Source organism: Meriones unguiculatus, chromosome 17 (genome assembly GCF_030254825.1).
Source record: "Meriones unguiculatus strain TT.TT164.6M chromosome 17, Bangor_MerUng_6.1, whole genome shotgun sequence".
Classification (NCBI taxonomy): Eukaryota; Metazoa; Chordata; class Mammalia; order Rodentia; family Muridae; genus Meriones; species Meriones unguiculatus.
This window is the reverse complement of record NC_083364.1, coordinates 18,040,944-18,056,318: the sequence shown is the minus strand read 5'-3', so window position 1 is coordinate 18,056,318 and position 15,375 is coordinate 18,040,944. Positions and strand designations below refer to the sequence as shown.

Genomic DNA, 15,375 nt, shown 5'->3' with positions numbered 1-15,375 from the left:
AGCACCTTCTGTGTGCATGCAGCGGACACTGCCCCAGTGAGCACCAGAGAATGGCTCAGGGGTAAAGGTGCTTGTGGCCGAGCGCGCCAACCCGAGCTCGGTTCTGGGACCCACATAGTGGGAAGAGAGAACCGGTTCTTGCCAGTTGCCCTCTGACCTCTGCACCTGCCACGGACACACGCACATCCCTACACAGAAGACATATTTTTAAAAGTAACCAAAAAATTTTAAAAAAATTTACTAAGCGTCTGCTGTGCGTGGGTGGTGCCTGATGTTTTTGGGTGACCTTTATTAAAGCCTGGCTGCTGTGTACAAGTGGCGAACACTTAGGAAGCGCTTTCTGTGTACAGCTGACATTTATTGGGCACCTGCTGTGTGTAAGTATGCTTGGAACAGTCGGGCCGAAGGTGGCGGGTGAGGTGTTTCTCAGGACGGGGCCAGTGCCAGGCGGCGCCCTTGGTGGGTCCACGCCTGCCCTCTGAGGCCAGGAGGGACAGCTGGGCAGGGGCGGGGTGCCCCGAGCCCCTAGAGTCACCTCAACTGTGGCTCAGGATGCCCCTCCCTGCCCTGGTCTCACCCCCACCCACCCCGAGGCACCTTGAGAATAACAGGAAATTTCAAACAACAGGAAACCCAGGCCGGGGCCGCGGGGCCACGACTCCACCCTGCCGGGGCCTCCCTCAGTCTGTCCCCGGGGGGAGGCCATGAACGCCAGCACCTGGCCCTCGGGGGTGAGCCCGGAGGCCTGCCACCGGCTGGCGGCCGGCGGCCACAGCCTCCTCATCGTGCTCCACTACAACCACAGCGGCCGGCTGGCGGGCCGCGGCGGCCCCGCGGAGGGGCTGGGCGCGCTGCGGGGGCCGTCGGTGGCGGCCGGCTGCCTGGTGGTGCTGGAGAACGCGCTGGTGCTGGCCGCCATCGCCAGCCGCATGCGCTCGCGCCGCTGGGTCTACTACTGCCTGCTCAACATCACGCTCAGCGACCTGCTCACCGGCCTGGCCTACGTGGCCAACGTGCTGCTGTCGGGGGCGCGCACCTTCCGCCTGGCGCCGGCGCACTGGTTCCTGCGCGAGGGCCTGCTCTTCGCCGCGCTGGCCGCCTCCACCTTCAGCCTGCTCTTCACGGCCGCCGAGCGCTTCGCCACCATGGTGCGCGTGGCCGAGAGCGGCGCCACCAAGAGCGGCCGCGTGTACGGCTGCATCGGCCTGTGCTGGCTGCTGGCCGCCACCCTGGGCCTGCTGCCCCTGCTGGGCTGGAACTGCGTGTGCGCCTTCCCGCGCTGCTCCAGCCTGCTGCCCCTCTACTCCAAGGGCTACGTGCTCTTCTGCGTGGTCGTCTTCGCCCTCATCCTGGCGGCCATCCTCGGCCTCTACGGGGCCATCTTCCGGGTGGTGCGGACCAGCGGGCGCAAGGCCCCGCGGCCCCCCGCCCGCCGCAAGGCCCGCAGGCTCCTCAACACGGTGCTGATGATCCTGGTGGCCTTCGTGGTGTGCTGGGGGCCCCTCTTCGGCCTGCTCCTGGCCGACATCTTTGGCTCCAACGTCTGGGCCCAGGAGTACCTGCGTGGCATGGATTGGATCCTGGCCCTCGCCGTGCTCAACTCGGCCATCAACCCCCTCATCTACTCCTTCCGCAGCCGCGAGGTGCAGCGCGCCGTGCTGGCCTTCTTGTGCTGCGGCTGCCTCTGGTTAGGCTTGCGCGGGCCCGGAGACTGCCTGACCCGGCTCACCGAGGCTCGCTCCGGAGCGTCCACCACCGACAGCTCCCTGAGGCCCAGGGACAGCTTTCGGACTTCCAGGTCCCTCAGCTTCAGGATGCGGGAGCCGCTGTCCAGCATTTCCAGCGTCCGGAGCACCTAGACTTGGGACCAGCCGGTTGCCCAGGGTGCGCAGCGCCTAGGCCCTCCCGGGAGAGGTGAGGAGGGGCCCGAAGCCAGCAGCCCCCGGGGGCCTTCCACAGACCCTCCCCCCTGCCGAATGTCTGGCAGAGAGCGGCTGGAGCCAGATGCAGTGGTTCTGGGCCTTGATGGGGCTCCCAGGCTGTGAAGGGGAGGTGACATGTCCGGGTTCCTGAACAGGACAGGGCCTTGTGGTTCTGTCACAGTCACACGTGTGTGTGTGTGTGTGTGTGTGTGTGTGTGTGTGTCGGGGTGCGAGCCCCTGTGATCCTTGTCTGCACACCCGGTGGTGGGGGACACCTAGGCCATTTGTCTGAGGCGGCAGCTTTGTTGATACATTGAAAGACCAGCAGGTGGAGCTGGGGGGACAGCCACCCCTCTCCCCGGTGACTTCCCCTTTGGGACAGCAGCCCACCCCCCACGGCCTCTCTCCAGTTCAGCTTCTCTGTCTCTGTATGTGGAGGCCCCTCACCGCAGGTCTGGGGCAATCTTGACTGGTCCAGTAACCCAGCTGCCTCACCCTTCCGGTACTGAACCACGGTGATGTGTTGTGAAGGCCTTGGACTCTATGGTGCCATAGCGCAGCCACAAGCCAGGCATGGCTGAAAAAAAATCATTAAAATGAATGAAACCTACACGTCGGGTTCGTCAGTGTATTGTAAGAGTCCCGCTGATGGCGACTCTGTGGACAGCAGTGATTGTCGCTGAGTTCTGGAAGGGAGACGGTCAAGGTCCTGGGCACACATCTGTTGACTCCTCTATACTGTCAGTTCTGATGGGATGTTGCCTTCGTGCTTAGCATGGAGTGTGGTATACAGCTGGCATCCATTCATTGCAGATTAATCACCCTGGGGGAAAGGGCTAGGAGTCTGAGTATTGAAATCCACTTCCTGGGGCTGGAGAGGTGGCTCAGAGGTCAAGAGCAATGGCTGCTCTTCCAGAGGTCTTGAGTTCAGTTCCCAGCAACCACATGGTGGCTCACGACCGTCTGTAATGGAATCTAATTCCCTCTTCTGGTGTGTGTGAAAACAGAGTATTCATATAAATAAAACAAATCTTTAAAAAAATATATATATATCCACTTCCTCACCTCAGGCAAATGCCAAGGCCACCAGAGCACACATCATCCCCAGTCCCCACAAGCTTGGAGTTTTCTTCTTCTTTTTGTTTTTGTTTGGTTTTTGAGACAGGGTTTCTCGGTGTAGCCCTGGCTGTCTTGGAACTCATTCTGTAGACCAGGCTGGCCTCACACTCACAGAAATCCACCTGCCTCTGGCTCCCGGAGTGCTGGAGCATTCTTCTAAAGACAACCACTAAGCACCTACTGTATGCCTTACTCAAAGTCGGCATGACAGTTCGTGTGTTGAATTCTTACCTGTGCCTGGAGGTGGGTGGCTGCATTGTTCGGTCTTTTATTTCTTGTTTAAAGTATTTCTAGAAGTGTGAGTGACATATAATTTTAATTCACACCTTAAGTTACCCTGAGTCACCAGGACTGGTCAAATCCGTAGCAGTATTGGGTATTCTGAAATTTGATTTGCATTTGCAAAAGGCAAACCAAAATACTTAGGTTAATTGTGTTCCAAATATGAACAGGAAAAATAAAGACCTTCGCACCATCACACTAGGCCCCCCATTAAAGCTCAGTTAAAGCCGGTTCCAATTTCTTCTTTACTACCTTACCACTTGCCCGAATAGTAATTATTTATTTATTTATAAACCATCTGTTCATTCATTCATTTTAAAATCCTGTAGCTCACACATCCACCATCCTGGGTGCCGTGTCTTGTGATCGGGGCTCTAGGCACCTTTAAGACAAAGATGGGAGCCTTCATTTTCCACATCTGCTTTTTAGCACATTTTAAACCCCTTTTCTTTCAGAGACTACAGAACGACTCCAGTTCCCATCATCCTTTGTGCTTGCCCAACAGGACTACAGTTCCCAGGAGAATCAAGGCACCAGAAAAAGCACGTTCTCCCTACTGCCTTCCGGGTCAGAAGGTCACGTCCTGCATTTTTAGGGTCTTTGATGTTAATGCCAAACACTGGGCTTAAGCAAGTTTTACTGTAAATTGCTTTTAATAGTTCTTTAAAATCATTGCCGTTTTGCGAATTGGAGTTTATGAGTTCAGTAGCGGTAGACAGTCCGCCATGACTTCGTTTTGGGAGCGCGACAGTGGTACTACAACTCCCAGAGTGCTCTGCGCGCAAAGGTTGCTACAGTTCCCGAGAGGACGTAGCACGAGTCTCAGTGTTTCTACGACTACCAGCGTTACCCCGCGGAGTTCACAAAAAAAGTACTGCATTTCCCAGAAGGCAGCGCGACAGTCAGGTCCGTCCGCAGCGCTGCCCGAAGGACCCTTTGGCAGGCGCGGGCTGTCCGTGGCTCTGCCCGAAGGACCTCAGCGGCCGCCCATGCCGAGCTGAGTCCGCGGAGCCGCGGCCGCTTCCCGTCGCCGTCCGCCGCCGCCTTTGCGGCCTGCCGCCCGCCGGGATGCTGGAGGAAGCGGGCGAAGTGCTGGAGAACGTACTGAAGGCGTCGTGCCTGCCGCTCGGCTTCATCGTTTTCTTGCCCGCCGTGCTGCTGCTCGTGGCGCCGCCGCTGCCCGCCGCCGACGCCGCGCACGAGTTCACTGTGTACCGCATGCAGCAGTACGACCTGCAGGGCCAGCCATATGGTGAGCGACCCCTGACCTCGTCGCTTGTCGCCGCCTTACCCTCACTGCTACACCGGTCCCTCGGTCACTGCGATCCTCCTTCTGTCATGCCGAGTACCCCCGACTGTTAACCCGATCTCCCCACTGACATACTGATCCGGTTCCTGGCAACCCCACCCCCTCCCTGTCCCTCAGTCCCCCTGCGGTCACACTGGCTCCTGTCACCCCATCCCATCTTTGCCACCCTGATTCTTGCTTCTCCTCGATCCCTCACCCTGATCCCTTTCTGTCAGCGGTTGCCACAGACCTCTCAGGCCCGTCTCTGGCCCCAGGCCTGCTGTCCTGGGGTCCCCTGGGGCCTTGATTCCCACAGCACTGCCCTTTCCCCCTTTTGCTCTGCTCCCTGCCACCTCGTCAGGGTTCCCTGGGGTCTCTGTCCCTATACCTAGGTTTTGGGTCTCAAAGCATCTTGCTCCCTGCTTGTGGTGTCTGGCCTTCCAGAAGCTTCTGGTCTTTGGTTTGCCTTCTAGCCAGCCTTGAGGTTCAGTGTGCCCCTGAACGTCAGGACGGCCCCCACCGAAGCATGTGTGCCAGCCACTCTACCTGGATCCCAGAATCCTGTTAAATTCTCTTTAAAGCAATGTTGCCATTTCAGGAGTCATATGGCTGCTCCAACTTAGGGCGCTTCAAGGGGTGGAAGCTGGGTGTGTGCCCAGCACCTTGCAGGGCCCAGAACAGTGCCCTGGGAACCAGGGCATGCATGGGTGAGGGTCTCATCCCAGGCCAGGTCCACAGGGCCAGGAATAGGTGGCCAGGCATCCCAGTGTGATCAGCACTAGCTTGCAGTTTCTTATAGCCTGGTGTCTTCCGAAGGACCACCCGTTAAACCGTCCACTGTGGGATGCCACTGGGTGACCAGGGGACACACCCACGAAGCCGCATGAAGCCAGTGGCTGCTGAGCTGGACAGCATAGGTCTGGAGCTCCTACTACAGTTGTTCTGGAGCATTCCGTGGTCCAGAGGGCAGGCCCTAGGCCACTGGGCCCTGTCACATGCACTCAGCCCCTTGGGTGGGCAGGCCTGTGAATGAGCTCCTGTTCGCAGTGGACTGAATGCGCTGGGTGGCTTTCTTAACCATCCTTAGCTGGATATGAACTAGTGGGCTCCAGTGCCCTGGCCACACCCCTGGGGACCCATGATGGGACAACCAGCCACAGCAGGTCTTGAAAAACCCTGGGCATAAGTGCCTTGGGCAGCCTCAGCTTCAGGCTGCCCCCGAGCCTGACTGCAGCTCCCCTTACCCAACTTCCCCTGGGTTTTGTTGAGAAATAAATGGCACTGGAAGGAAATGAGGCCTGTGGGGTGTGACCAAGGCCACCATCCCTCCTACTGTGGACTCTGGCTTCCTTAGGACCTGCCTTTTTGTCACTGTGGGGCTTGGGACAGGACTTCGGCATCTTGTCAGTGCCCCTAGTGGCGTGATGGCCCTGAGGTGCAACTTCACCTCATGGAGCCAACTGATGAGGCGTGGCCTCCCCGTCGGTTGTGGATGAAGTCTTACGGGGACACGGTCACTGACAGTACCGAGCTGAGTGTCCAGCAAGGGGGAGAAGCCTGTTGACTGTGCTGTGCCTGCCGTCATGGCATCCCTGGGCTGACCCTGATGTCCTCAGAGGATCGAACTCTGGAGGGGGGGGAGGCGTGACCCTAGCTGGCCACAGGTCAGGGCACAGGGGCCCAGGCACCCTCCTATGGGTAACACAGTCGTTTGGGGAGTCCTGGGGACTGGTACTGGCAGGCAGTGCCCACGGGGGCTCCGAGTCCCATCCCGTGGAGAGCGGAGCTCAGTGCTGCTGCCCTGCCACTCCTCGCCTGCTGGGGGACAGACAATGCAGGGACCTGGAGGAAGAGCTGGCGTGGGAGGGGTGTTGCCTCCCCTGGAGGGAGTAGGGTGTCATGGGATGCCTGGCCTATGCTGGCTCCTAGGACAGTTCCTAGCAGGTGCTTCCCCCCTACACCCCCACCTTCAGATTCTGCAGTCCTGGAAAGTGGGCTCAGGGTCTTGGCTAGCCCTGGGCCTGAGGCCCCCTGAGGGTCCAGGTGACGGTCATTTTTATCTACGCTTCTCTAGGGGTCTCTGCCTGTGGGCGCCTGGACCCCTCCAGCAGCTGCCCTGTGGTGCGGTTTACCCCACATGGTCGGGAAAGCCCCGCATGAACTGTCCCAGACCCAGCCATCACGTGCCTTCGACACTCGGGCCTCCGATGGTAGTTTGGGTGTCAGCGTCCAGGTGAACACCCTGGAGACCCCAGCAGGATCGAGTCCCCCCCAACCCCGAGCAGTGACCCTCAGTCTGCAGTGCTCACCGCCCCCAGCATCTAGAGGGGCTGCCTGCCAAACCCTGTGAGAGCTGGGCATGCGTGCAGCACGGACCTCGTGCTGGGCCACCCAGTCTGGCCGAAAGTGGATCCCAGGGCCCAGGGGACCCTAGTTCTTGGAGGGAGCTGCTCACTCCGGCCAGACGCCCGTGGCGGTCACCTCCGGCCTCAGTATGCAGTACAGACCCCTGAGGGGCTGGCTGGGCCTCCCGGGCTCAAAAGAGCCCCACCCCCACAGCCTGTGTGCTGGTGTGGAGGAACCGGGTGGAGGCCGGCGGCTGTGATGGATGCAGGGCCCCAGGTTGTGACCCCGTGACCCTGTGACCCCCACAGGCACACGGAATGCAGTTCTCAACACGGAGGCACGCACAGTGGATGCAGATGTGCTGAGCCGCCGCTGCGTGCTCATGCGGCTTCTGGACTTCTCCTACGAGCACTACCAGAAGGCCCTGCGACAGTCAGCGGGCGCCGTGGTCATCATCCTGCCCCGTGCCATGGCTGCTGTGCCCCAGGACGTTGTCCGGGTGAGCCCATGTCGCAGGCCCCGTCCCTGCCCCTTGGGTTGCGTCTACTGTGTGTCTTAGGCACCTGCTTGACCTTTTGAGCCCTGCAGAAGGTGGCCTGTCCCTGGTGACACTGGGCTGCGTCCTCCCTTCAGGAAGGGAGCTTAGATGGGGGAGACCCTCCAGGTTGCTGCGAGTCCCTGAACACGGATGGTTTCCACAGCAATTCATGGAGATCGAGCCTGAGATGCTGGCCATGGAGACGGTGGTTCCCGTGTACTTCGCCGTGGAGGACGAGGCCCTGCTGTCCATCTACGAGCAGACCCAGGCCGCCTCTGCCTCTCAGGGCTCCGCCTCCGCTGCTGAAGGTGCGTCAGGCCCCTGGAGGGCGGGTTGTGCCCTGGGGTCCCCACATTTGTGGCCAGGGCCGTCCTGGGCTCCGTGTCTGCAGTCACCACCCCAGCTGTGGGTCCAGCCACGGTGACCCGCCCCTCTGTCCTCAGTGCTGCTGCACACGGCCACAGCCAACGGTTTCCAGATGGTGACCAGCGGAGCGCAGAGCCAGGCGGTGAGCGACTGGCTCATCACCAGCGTGGAGGTGAGCCCCACCTCACCGTCCCCACCCCTGCGCCCCCGCTCCCAGAGTCCCGTCGCCCCTCTGCTTCGCACAGGAGGTGGTGGGGACTGAGGAACTTTACTTCAGGCTTGGGCTGTGGCTTGGTGGGCCACGCTCACCCAGCCCACAGAGACCTGGGCTCCAGCCGCAGGATCACAGTCAGGTGTGGTAACACACGCCTGGACGGCTGAGGCAGAAGGGTCAGGAGGGCAGGGCCGTCCCAGGCTACCAGTGAGTTCAAGGCTGGCCTTGAGGTGTAGGAGACCCTGATTTAATAAAAGGAAGAGAAAAACCCCACTCTTTTAGTTCTGGGCCGAGGGGCGTCCTGAGTCTCTGAGGGAGCTGCAGGCCAGTGGGTTGGCTGCAGCGGGTCCCGGCTGAGGGGAGGCTGGGCCAGGCTGCGGTGCAGCAGGCAGTTGTGCAGACCTGTGCGCGCTCGTGGTCTGCAGCATCCCAGCAGCGGCTGTGACGATGAGATGGACAGGCTGTTGCTCCTGGTCATGTGAAGGGTCCCGGGGACGCGGGCGCTGCCACCTCACAGTGCAGCCCTGCCTGGGCCAAGCGGTCCGTGCTCCTGTTCACTGGGGTCACCCAGCGAGGCCGCACCACTGTTTGCACCCTAGAAACCTTTGCGTTGCCCCGTGCCTCCCCGAGGGACAGTGCTGAGGGGACAGTCAGGCTCTGCATGCTGCCAGCACCTGCCCCTGGCGTCAGAGCTCACAGCACAGCAGGGGGACCCTTAGGAACCACAGCCAAGCTGTCTTGGGCATCTAGGGTCCATCACTGTCTCTTCGCAGGGACGGCTGACAGGGCTGGGAGGCGAGGATCTCCCCACCATTGTGATCGTGGCTCACTATGACGCCTTTGGGGTGGCCCCGGTAAGTACCCTGGTGCACAGAGTCAGGGACACCTCACAGGGTCTGCAGGCAGTGTCTGCCAGCTGCCCACAGAGCCAGCATGGTGGGTGATACAGGATGGGACCCAGAATGCCAGACCTGTTCTCGAGTGGCCTAGTCACTGTTGTAGCACAGTGAGGAGATGCCATGACCGCGGCCATGTTTATAAAACCTGCTTTAAGCAGGGCATGGTGCCATGTGCCTGTAATCCCAGCACTGGGGAGGCAGAGACAGGTGGAGCTCTGTGAGTTCGAGGCTAGCCTGGTCTACCAAGTGAGTCCAGGACAGCCAAGGCTACACAGAGAAACCCTGTCTCAGACAAAAACAAACAATAGCAGAAAAAACGGCTTTAATTGGTGCTGGCTTAGTTTCAGGGGGTTAGTCCATTGCCAAACCACCACACTTGGCACCAGTGCCACCAGGTCCCCAAGTCCCAGCTTGACCATCTGTCCCCAGAGCCTCCAAAGGTAGACTTCCCAGCTGTCCATGGCTTCTTTTTTTTTTTTTAAAGATGTGTTTATTATGTATATAGTGTTCTGCCTGAATGTGTGCCTGCACACCAGAAGAGGGCGCCAGATCTCACTATAGAGCTTTATGAGCCACCATGTGGTTGCTGGCAATTGAACTCAGAACCTTTGGAAGAGCAGCCAGTGCTCTTAACCACTGAGCTATCTCTCCAGCCCCCCATGACTTGTTTGTTTAGACGGCCTCTCTTTGCAGCTCTGGCTGTCTTGGAACTCAGAGAAATCCCCCTGTCTCAGCCTCCCAGGTGTTGGGGTTAAAGGTGTGGCCCTAACTGCTTGTGCCCTGTGGCTCTGGCACCGAGTGTGCGGGCCTGGCCCACAGGAGGCGTGACTGACAAGGCCCTTTGTCCACAGTGGCTGTCGCTGGGCGCCGACTCAAACGGGAGCGGCATCTCGGTGCTGCTGGAGCTGGCGCGGCTCTTCTCACGCCTCTACACCTACAAGCGCACACATGCAGCGTGAGTGCCCCATGGGGTGCCGGCCAGCCACCCCCGGGCGTGCGACAGAGCGCCTGCGCCAGTGTCTCCCCTTGTGCTGACACTCCTGGGCTCGGAAGGGACCTGCCCTCCACCCGCGGTGTACCCACAGTTGTGACAGTCACATAGGGTTGGCCGTGGGTCTGGTCACACAAGCGTAGTTTCAGCGTTTGTGAGCTAGGGCCGTGACTCTGCAGCCAGTGTGCTGAGAACTTGGGGGCACAGGACAATGCGTGAGGCAGCTTTGCTCTCACCCACCCGGCTGCATCTGTCCCTCATGGCCTGCACCAGTGGCCTCCCCCAGGCCTGGCTCTCTTGGTAGCCCTGTGACAGTGGGCAGTCAGCCGTACAGGTCAGGGACAGCCCGGGCGCAGTGGCCTGGCTGTGGATCCCAGGCAGCTGAAATTTGAAGTCTGTGTATCCAAGGTGTGTCAGCCAGCCCTTGCCATCTGGGGACATCGTGGGGGTGTGTGGAGTCAAGGCTCCTTCCCCTGTGGAAGGTTGTGTCCTCAGCTGCTCTCCAGGGGTCCCTGCAGCATCCGGGAACGTGTGGCTGTCACATTTGGGGAGCCCCTGGCCCAGTGTGGGGGTCACCCGGGGGTGGGTCTAGAGAGATCTGAGGTTGCCCTGCGTCCCGGTTGGGGACCTGTGGCCTGGCTGCGTCGCCCTCGAAACATCTGCACCTGCAGGTACAACCTCCTGTTCTTTGCGTCCGGCGGGGGCAAGTTCAACTACCAGGGCACCAAGCGCTGGCTGGAGGACAGCCTGGACCACACAGGTGGGCGGGCCGCGGTGCGCCGGTGGGCGGGCCTGGGCGTGGTGGGCGGGCCTGGGCGTGGTGGGCGGGCCTGGGCGTGGTGGGCGGGCCCTCACCTCTTAACACCCGCTGCCTCGCCACACCCCACAGATTCCAGCCTGCTGCAGGACAACGTGGCCTTTGTGCTGTGCCTGGACACCGTAGGCCGCGGCAGCCACCTGCGCTTGCATGTGTCCAAGCCACCACGAGAGGGGACGCTGCAGCACGCTTTTCTGCGTGAGCTGGAGACGGTGGCCACCCACCAGTTCCCGGATGTCAGCTTCTCCATGGTGCACAAGAAGATCAACCTGGCGGATGACGTGCTGGCCTGGGAGCATGAGCGCTTCGCCATCCGCAGGCTGCCCGCCTTCACGCTGTCACACCTGGAGAGCCACCGCGCCGGGCCACGCAGCAGCATCATGGATGTGCGGTGAGCGGGCCCCTGCTGGTGAGGGGCGCCTCCCGGGCTCCGGGGTTCTCGGGTTCCTTTACGAGCGCCAGGGGCCTAACCGCCAGCAGGATGTCCTCCGATCGTCGTCTAACAATTTCTTCACGGAGGAGGGTGGCCTTTTAGCACCTTCCCTGGGCCTGCTGGGGGAAGAGTGCTGGCATTTCCCTGCACCTTCCTGGGGTGTGCATAAGTTAGTGACCATCCCTGGGGGCCCAGAGCCGTCTTCTAGATGACTGCATGCAACCAGGTAGGGGCAGGCTGTGGGAGGGCCAGCAGCCAGTCACACACCTGGAAGCCAGCAGTGAGGAGGGGCCCCTGGGACCCCATCAGGCTGGCTGCTGGTTGAAGGACAGTCACCCAGTCACCCCCAAAGGGGCCCTGGCACAGCCATTCCCTGAGGGGTGTCCCGGGCCCTGCACATGCTGCCCTGTCCCCACACCGTGCCCGTGGCACCCCCACCACACTGGACCCTGGCTGCCTGCCCTGGGTGGAGGCTGTGGGCAGACACTCCTTGGCCCCACCTCTGCAACCAGCTCTCCCCAGAGCCCAGGCACCAGGGACTGCCCACTCAGCCTAAGAAGCCTGTCCCTGTGTCCCCAAGGTCCCGAGTGGACTCCAAGACCTTGACTCGGAACACGCGGATCATCGCTGAGGCCCTGACCCGGGTCATCTATAACCTGACAGAGAAGGTGAGCCGTGCGCTCCTGGCCCTGAGTGTGCGCGCACAGCCCTGCCTGCCCAGCTCACACCCTGCCTCCCTCCACAGGGGACGCCCCCAGACATGCCGGTGTTCACAGAGCAGATGGTAAAGTGCGGGCATCGGGTGGGGCTGGGCAACCGCTGCTGCGCCCGTGGGGTGACCCAGCCTGCAATGCCCCCAGCAGGTCCAGCAGGAGCAGCTGGAGTCCGTCATGGACTGGCTCACCAACCAGCCCCGGGCCGCGCAGCTGCTGGACAAGGACGGGACGTTCCTGAGCACGCTGGAGCACTTCCTGAGCCGCTACCTGAAGGACGTGCGGCAGCACCACGTGAAGGCTGACAAGCGGTGAGCACATCCCTGGCTGCCCGCTGCCTCTCCCCAGCCGGGAGACTCGGGTCCAAACAGGACCAGGCCAAGGGCGGCGTGGACGCTAGGCCTAGGAAGGCTTTCGGGCCAGGGGAGTTTTCTAGCTCCCTCCCTGGCTGCTTCAAATGTATTTTAGCTTTCTGAGTTGAGCTCTGGGCTAGCCTCAGACCTGTTACGCTCCTGCATCAGCCTCCCAAGTGCTTTCACTCCAGGGAGCTGTCAGGAGAGGCTCTGAGCTGGGGTCTCTCTGCAGGGACCCGGAGTTCGTCTTTTACGACCAGCTAAAGCAGGTGATGAACGCGTACAGGTGAGTACAGGGCCACAGCCGGGGACCACGGTGTTTGGGGGTGACCACTCTGCTGGCCTTGACCCTGTGGACTGTCCCTCAGGGTCAAGCCAGCCATCTTCGACCTGCTGCTTGCTGTGTGCATTGGGGCATACCTCGGCATGGCATACACAGCCGTCCAGGTGAGCTGCTTTGTGGGGTTGGGGGGGGGAGCGCTCTGGTGTCCCCATCTCCTCATGTGTGTGTCCCCCCCAGCACTTCCACGTGCTGTACAAGACGGTGCAGAGACTGCTGCTCAAGGCCAAGGCGCAGTGACAGCAGCTGTGCGCAGGCGGCCGGGAAGGACTGGCCCAGACACCCGGAGTGCCAGCCCGAAGCACAGGGCTCTCGGTCACTGGGACGCAGGGCTGCCTCTCCCTGTCCATTTCCTTGAACTTCCCCAGAGGAGAGCCCTGCTGACCCACAGAAGAGCCCACTGGGACGGACGGTGGCCCCGGCCACGTGCACTGAAGGGCCACACACCAGTGCTGGCTTCCCCAGTGGCCAGATCCCAGCACCTGTGCCCCCGCATCTCAGAGGCGGTCCCAGTCAGCCTGCCTCTCCCTGGCGCTGGCCAGCACCTGACCATGTCTCCCTGTTCTTCCCCACGCCCCTGTCCCCCCTGTTGCCACCTCAGCCACCACAGGACCCGCCTGGTCCCCCGCTGGATCTGAGCCACTGGAGGTTCCGGCCTCCACATCCCCTCCCCTCATGCAAGTGTCCCTTTTCCCTCGGCCCAGGTGCTGGTGACAGGGCTGGAACGGCCTGGTCAGAGCTGCAGCCCTGAGGTCCCCCTGCCCGTCCCCCACCTTAGTTCCCCTGCCTGTGATGCATTCTGGGGAGCCAGTCACAGTGTCTGATGGAACAGCCAGGCCCAGCACAGCCCTCGGTGTCCCCACCAACAGCACAGCGTTCGGGGGGGAGGGGAGGACATCCGTGCTGGCAGACGACCTCAGGGACCCCACAGTGAATCGATTCGATAGCAATATGACCCAGGAGGTGTCAGGCTAGGAGGGGCAGCTGGGGACCAGCGTCTTGCGTCCTTCTAGCGCCTGCTGAGGCCTGGCTCGCCCCAACCCTCTGCAGGCTGCCTTTGTCCTGCCACAGCATTGGCCACCACCCTGGTGGCACTCGTGTCACAGGGCTGTAGGCTCAGCCCGCCGCCCTGGCCCTGAACAGTCGCCTGTGGACTGTGCCTGCGCACAGCCTCCTCCTCTACCCTTGTCCCGGCAGCTGGTTACGGGTCTGGGGCCAGTGCCACCCTGCCTGCCAGGGAAAAGTCGGACACAGCGCATGTGCTGCCTCCCTCTGTCCTGACAGGTCGTAGGGATGGGTGACTGCCGGAGCGGCTGGGGGTCTGCAGTTGGCGGGTTACAAAATAAAAGCCATATTGAAGGAGCACGCTGCAGGTGATCTGGGGAACACCGGGTCTGCTGTCCTGTGCCGTCACCCCAGGCCCTGCCTGCTCTCTGGCACTGTACAGGTTCTTGGCAGAGACGTTGGGGAAATGTCACATTGGGCAGGGTCATCCTGTGCTAAGGCTGCCCCTGCCAGGCTCACACCAGGGCCCTGTTCCTCCTGGGATCCTAGCCGGTTACTGGTCTAGCCTCCTTGACACAGACTCTGCCTACTGCTCAAGTCCCTGTCTTGCAGCATGTCAGTCAGCAGACATTCGGGGCTGCGAGGGCGGGGTCTGTCACTCAGCTCATGGCAGGCCTGCTCACTGTAAAAGGAACTTCTGTTTGCCCAGTCACACATCAAATAGCCTCCAACAGCTCGCACCCGACCATCGAAGGGGAAACAGACCCAGGAGGACCACAGAGGCGATCAGAGTGGGGTCTGGGCCAACCCTTGCAGCAGGGCAGGAGCCGTGGTGGCCCGGAGTCCACCATGGGGCTGGGGACACCTTGACCAGCGAGTCCAGAAAGGTCCCTGGAGGCCGCTGCAGCTTCCAAGTGCCGCCCCAGCAGCACACACACGGAGGCTCTCCCGTGTGGGTCCTGGGAAGCCCAGACTGTCAGGCTTGGCGGCAAGCACCCTCGCCCACTAAGCCCACTACTTTATTTTGGAGTCAGGGCTTCCGAGCCCTTAGCCAGGCCTTGGCCTTGGTGTCCACAAATTGGGTTACTAGTTTTTTACATGGGTGCTGGAGATCCCAGCTCAAATCCCAGAGACACGGTGGCGGATGCCAGCCCCTCTACCCTGCTCCTAAGGAGGGTGTCGCTGCTGTCATTGTGGCAATGCTGCCACAGGTGGCCAGGAGCTGGAGTGACGGGCGGGCCTACTCTACCACTGACTGCATAGATTGGCCATACTGGTGCATGCCTGACTTCCTGACACTTGAGGTGAGGCCAGGAGGATCAGTCTGGGTCATCCTTGGCTACATGGTGAATTTAGGGCCAGCCTGGGCTACATGAGACCCTGCTTCAAAGACTAAAAAAGAGGTTGTAAGTCACAGGCATCCACAGTTGCCTGTGCTGGGCTGGACAGGTGGACACTGGGCACACAGTGGTCCCAACCTATGACCTCAGGGAAGGGTAGCTGAGTGACAAATGGGTGCCAGGTCCAAATCCTGGGAGGAAAGTGGGCCCCCCCCATCCCTTCAACCTGAGCCAGGGTTACTGTTGCAAGTGTTCTCTGTGGACACATGCCTGTCACAGTGGGACGGTAGGGGTTCAACCCTACCCCAGAGAGCCGATCAGCCCTCAAACTTGGCAGCTGAGGCTGAGGCGAGTTCCGGGACAGTCCACTCACCTGAGCATCCGCACAGGGCAGTGCACACATCCACGC

At 61.1% G+C, this 15,375-nt stretch overlaps 2 protein-coding genes across 3 annotated transcripts; both read left to right on the top strand.

Annotated features, from left to right (window-relative positions):
- Positions 1–635: 635 nt before the first annotated feature.
- Positions 636–2,532, top strand: S1pr4 (sphingosine-1-phosphate receptor 4). Its single transcript, XM_021636888.2, has one exon. It carries the CDS (start codon positions 705–707, stop codon positions 1,857–1,859), a length of 1,155 nt encoding a protein of 384 aa, XP_021492563.1. The 5' UTR covers positions 636–704; the 3' UTR covers positions 1,860–2,532.
- A 1,745-nt stretch (positions 2,533–4,277) lies between these two features.
- Positions 4,278–13,983, top strand: Ncln (nicalin). 2 transcript variants are annotated; one of them, XM_021636887.2, is made up of 14 exons: positions 4,278–4,575; positions 7,266–7,456; positions 7,659–7,803; positions 7,939–8,033; positions 8,849–8,929; positions 9,826–9,929; positions 10,637–10,725; positions 10,855–11,173; positions 11,796–11,883; positions 11,961–11,999; positions 12,079–12,239; positions 12,514–12,567; positions 12,650–12,728; positions 12,802–13,983. In XM_021636887.2, exons 1-14 carry the CDS (start codon positions 4,392–4,394, stop codon positions 12,859–12,861), a joined length of 1,689 nt encoding a protein of 562 aa, XP_021492562.1. In that variant the 5' UTR covers positions 4,278–4,391; the 3' UTR covers positions 12,862–13,983. The 2 variants fall into 2 exon arrangements, with proteins under 2 accessions (XP_021492562.1, XP_021492560.1); XM_021636885.2 differs by having other exon boundaries at positions 12,076–12,239.
- The last annotated feature ends 1,392 nt before the right edge of the window (positions 13,984–15,375 follow it).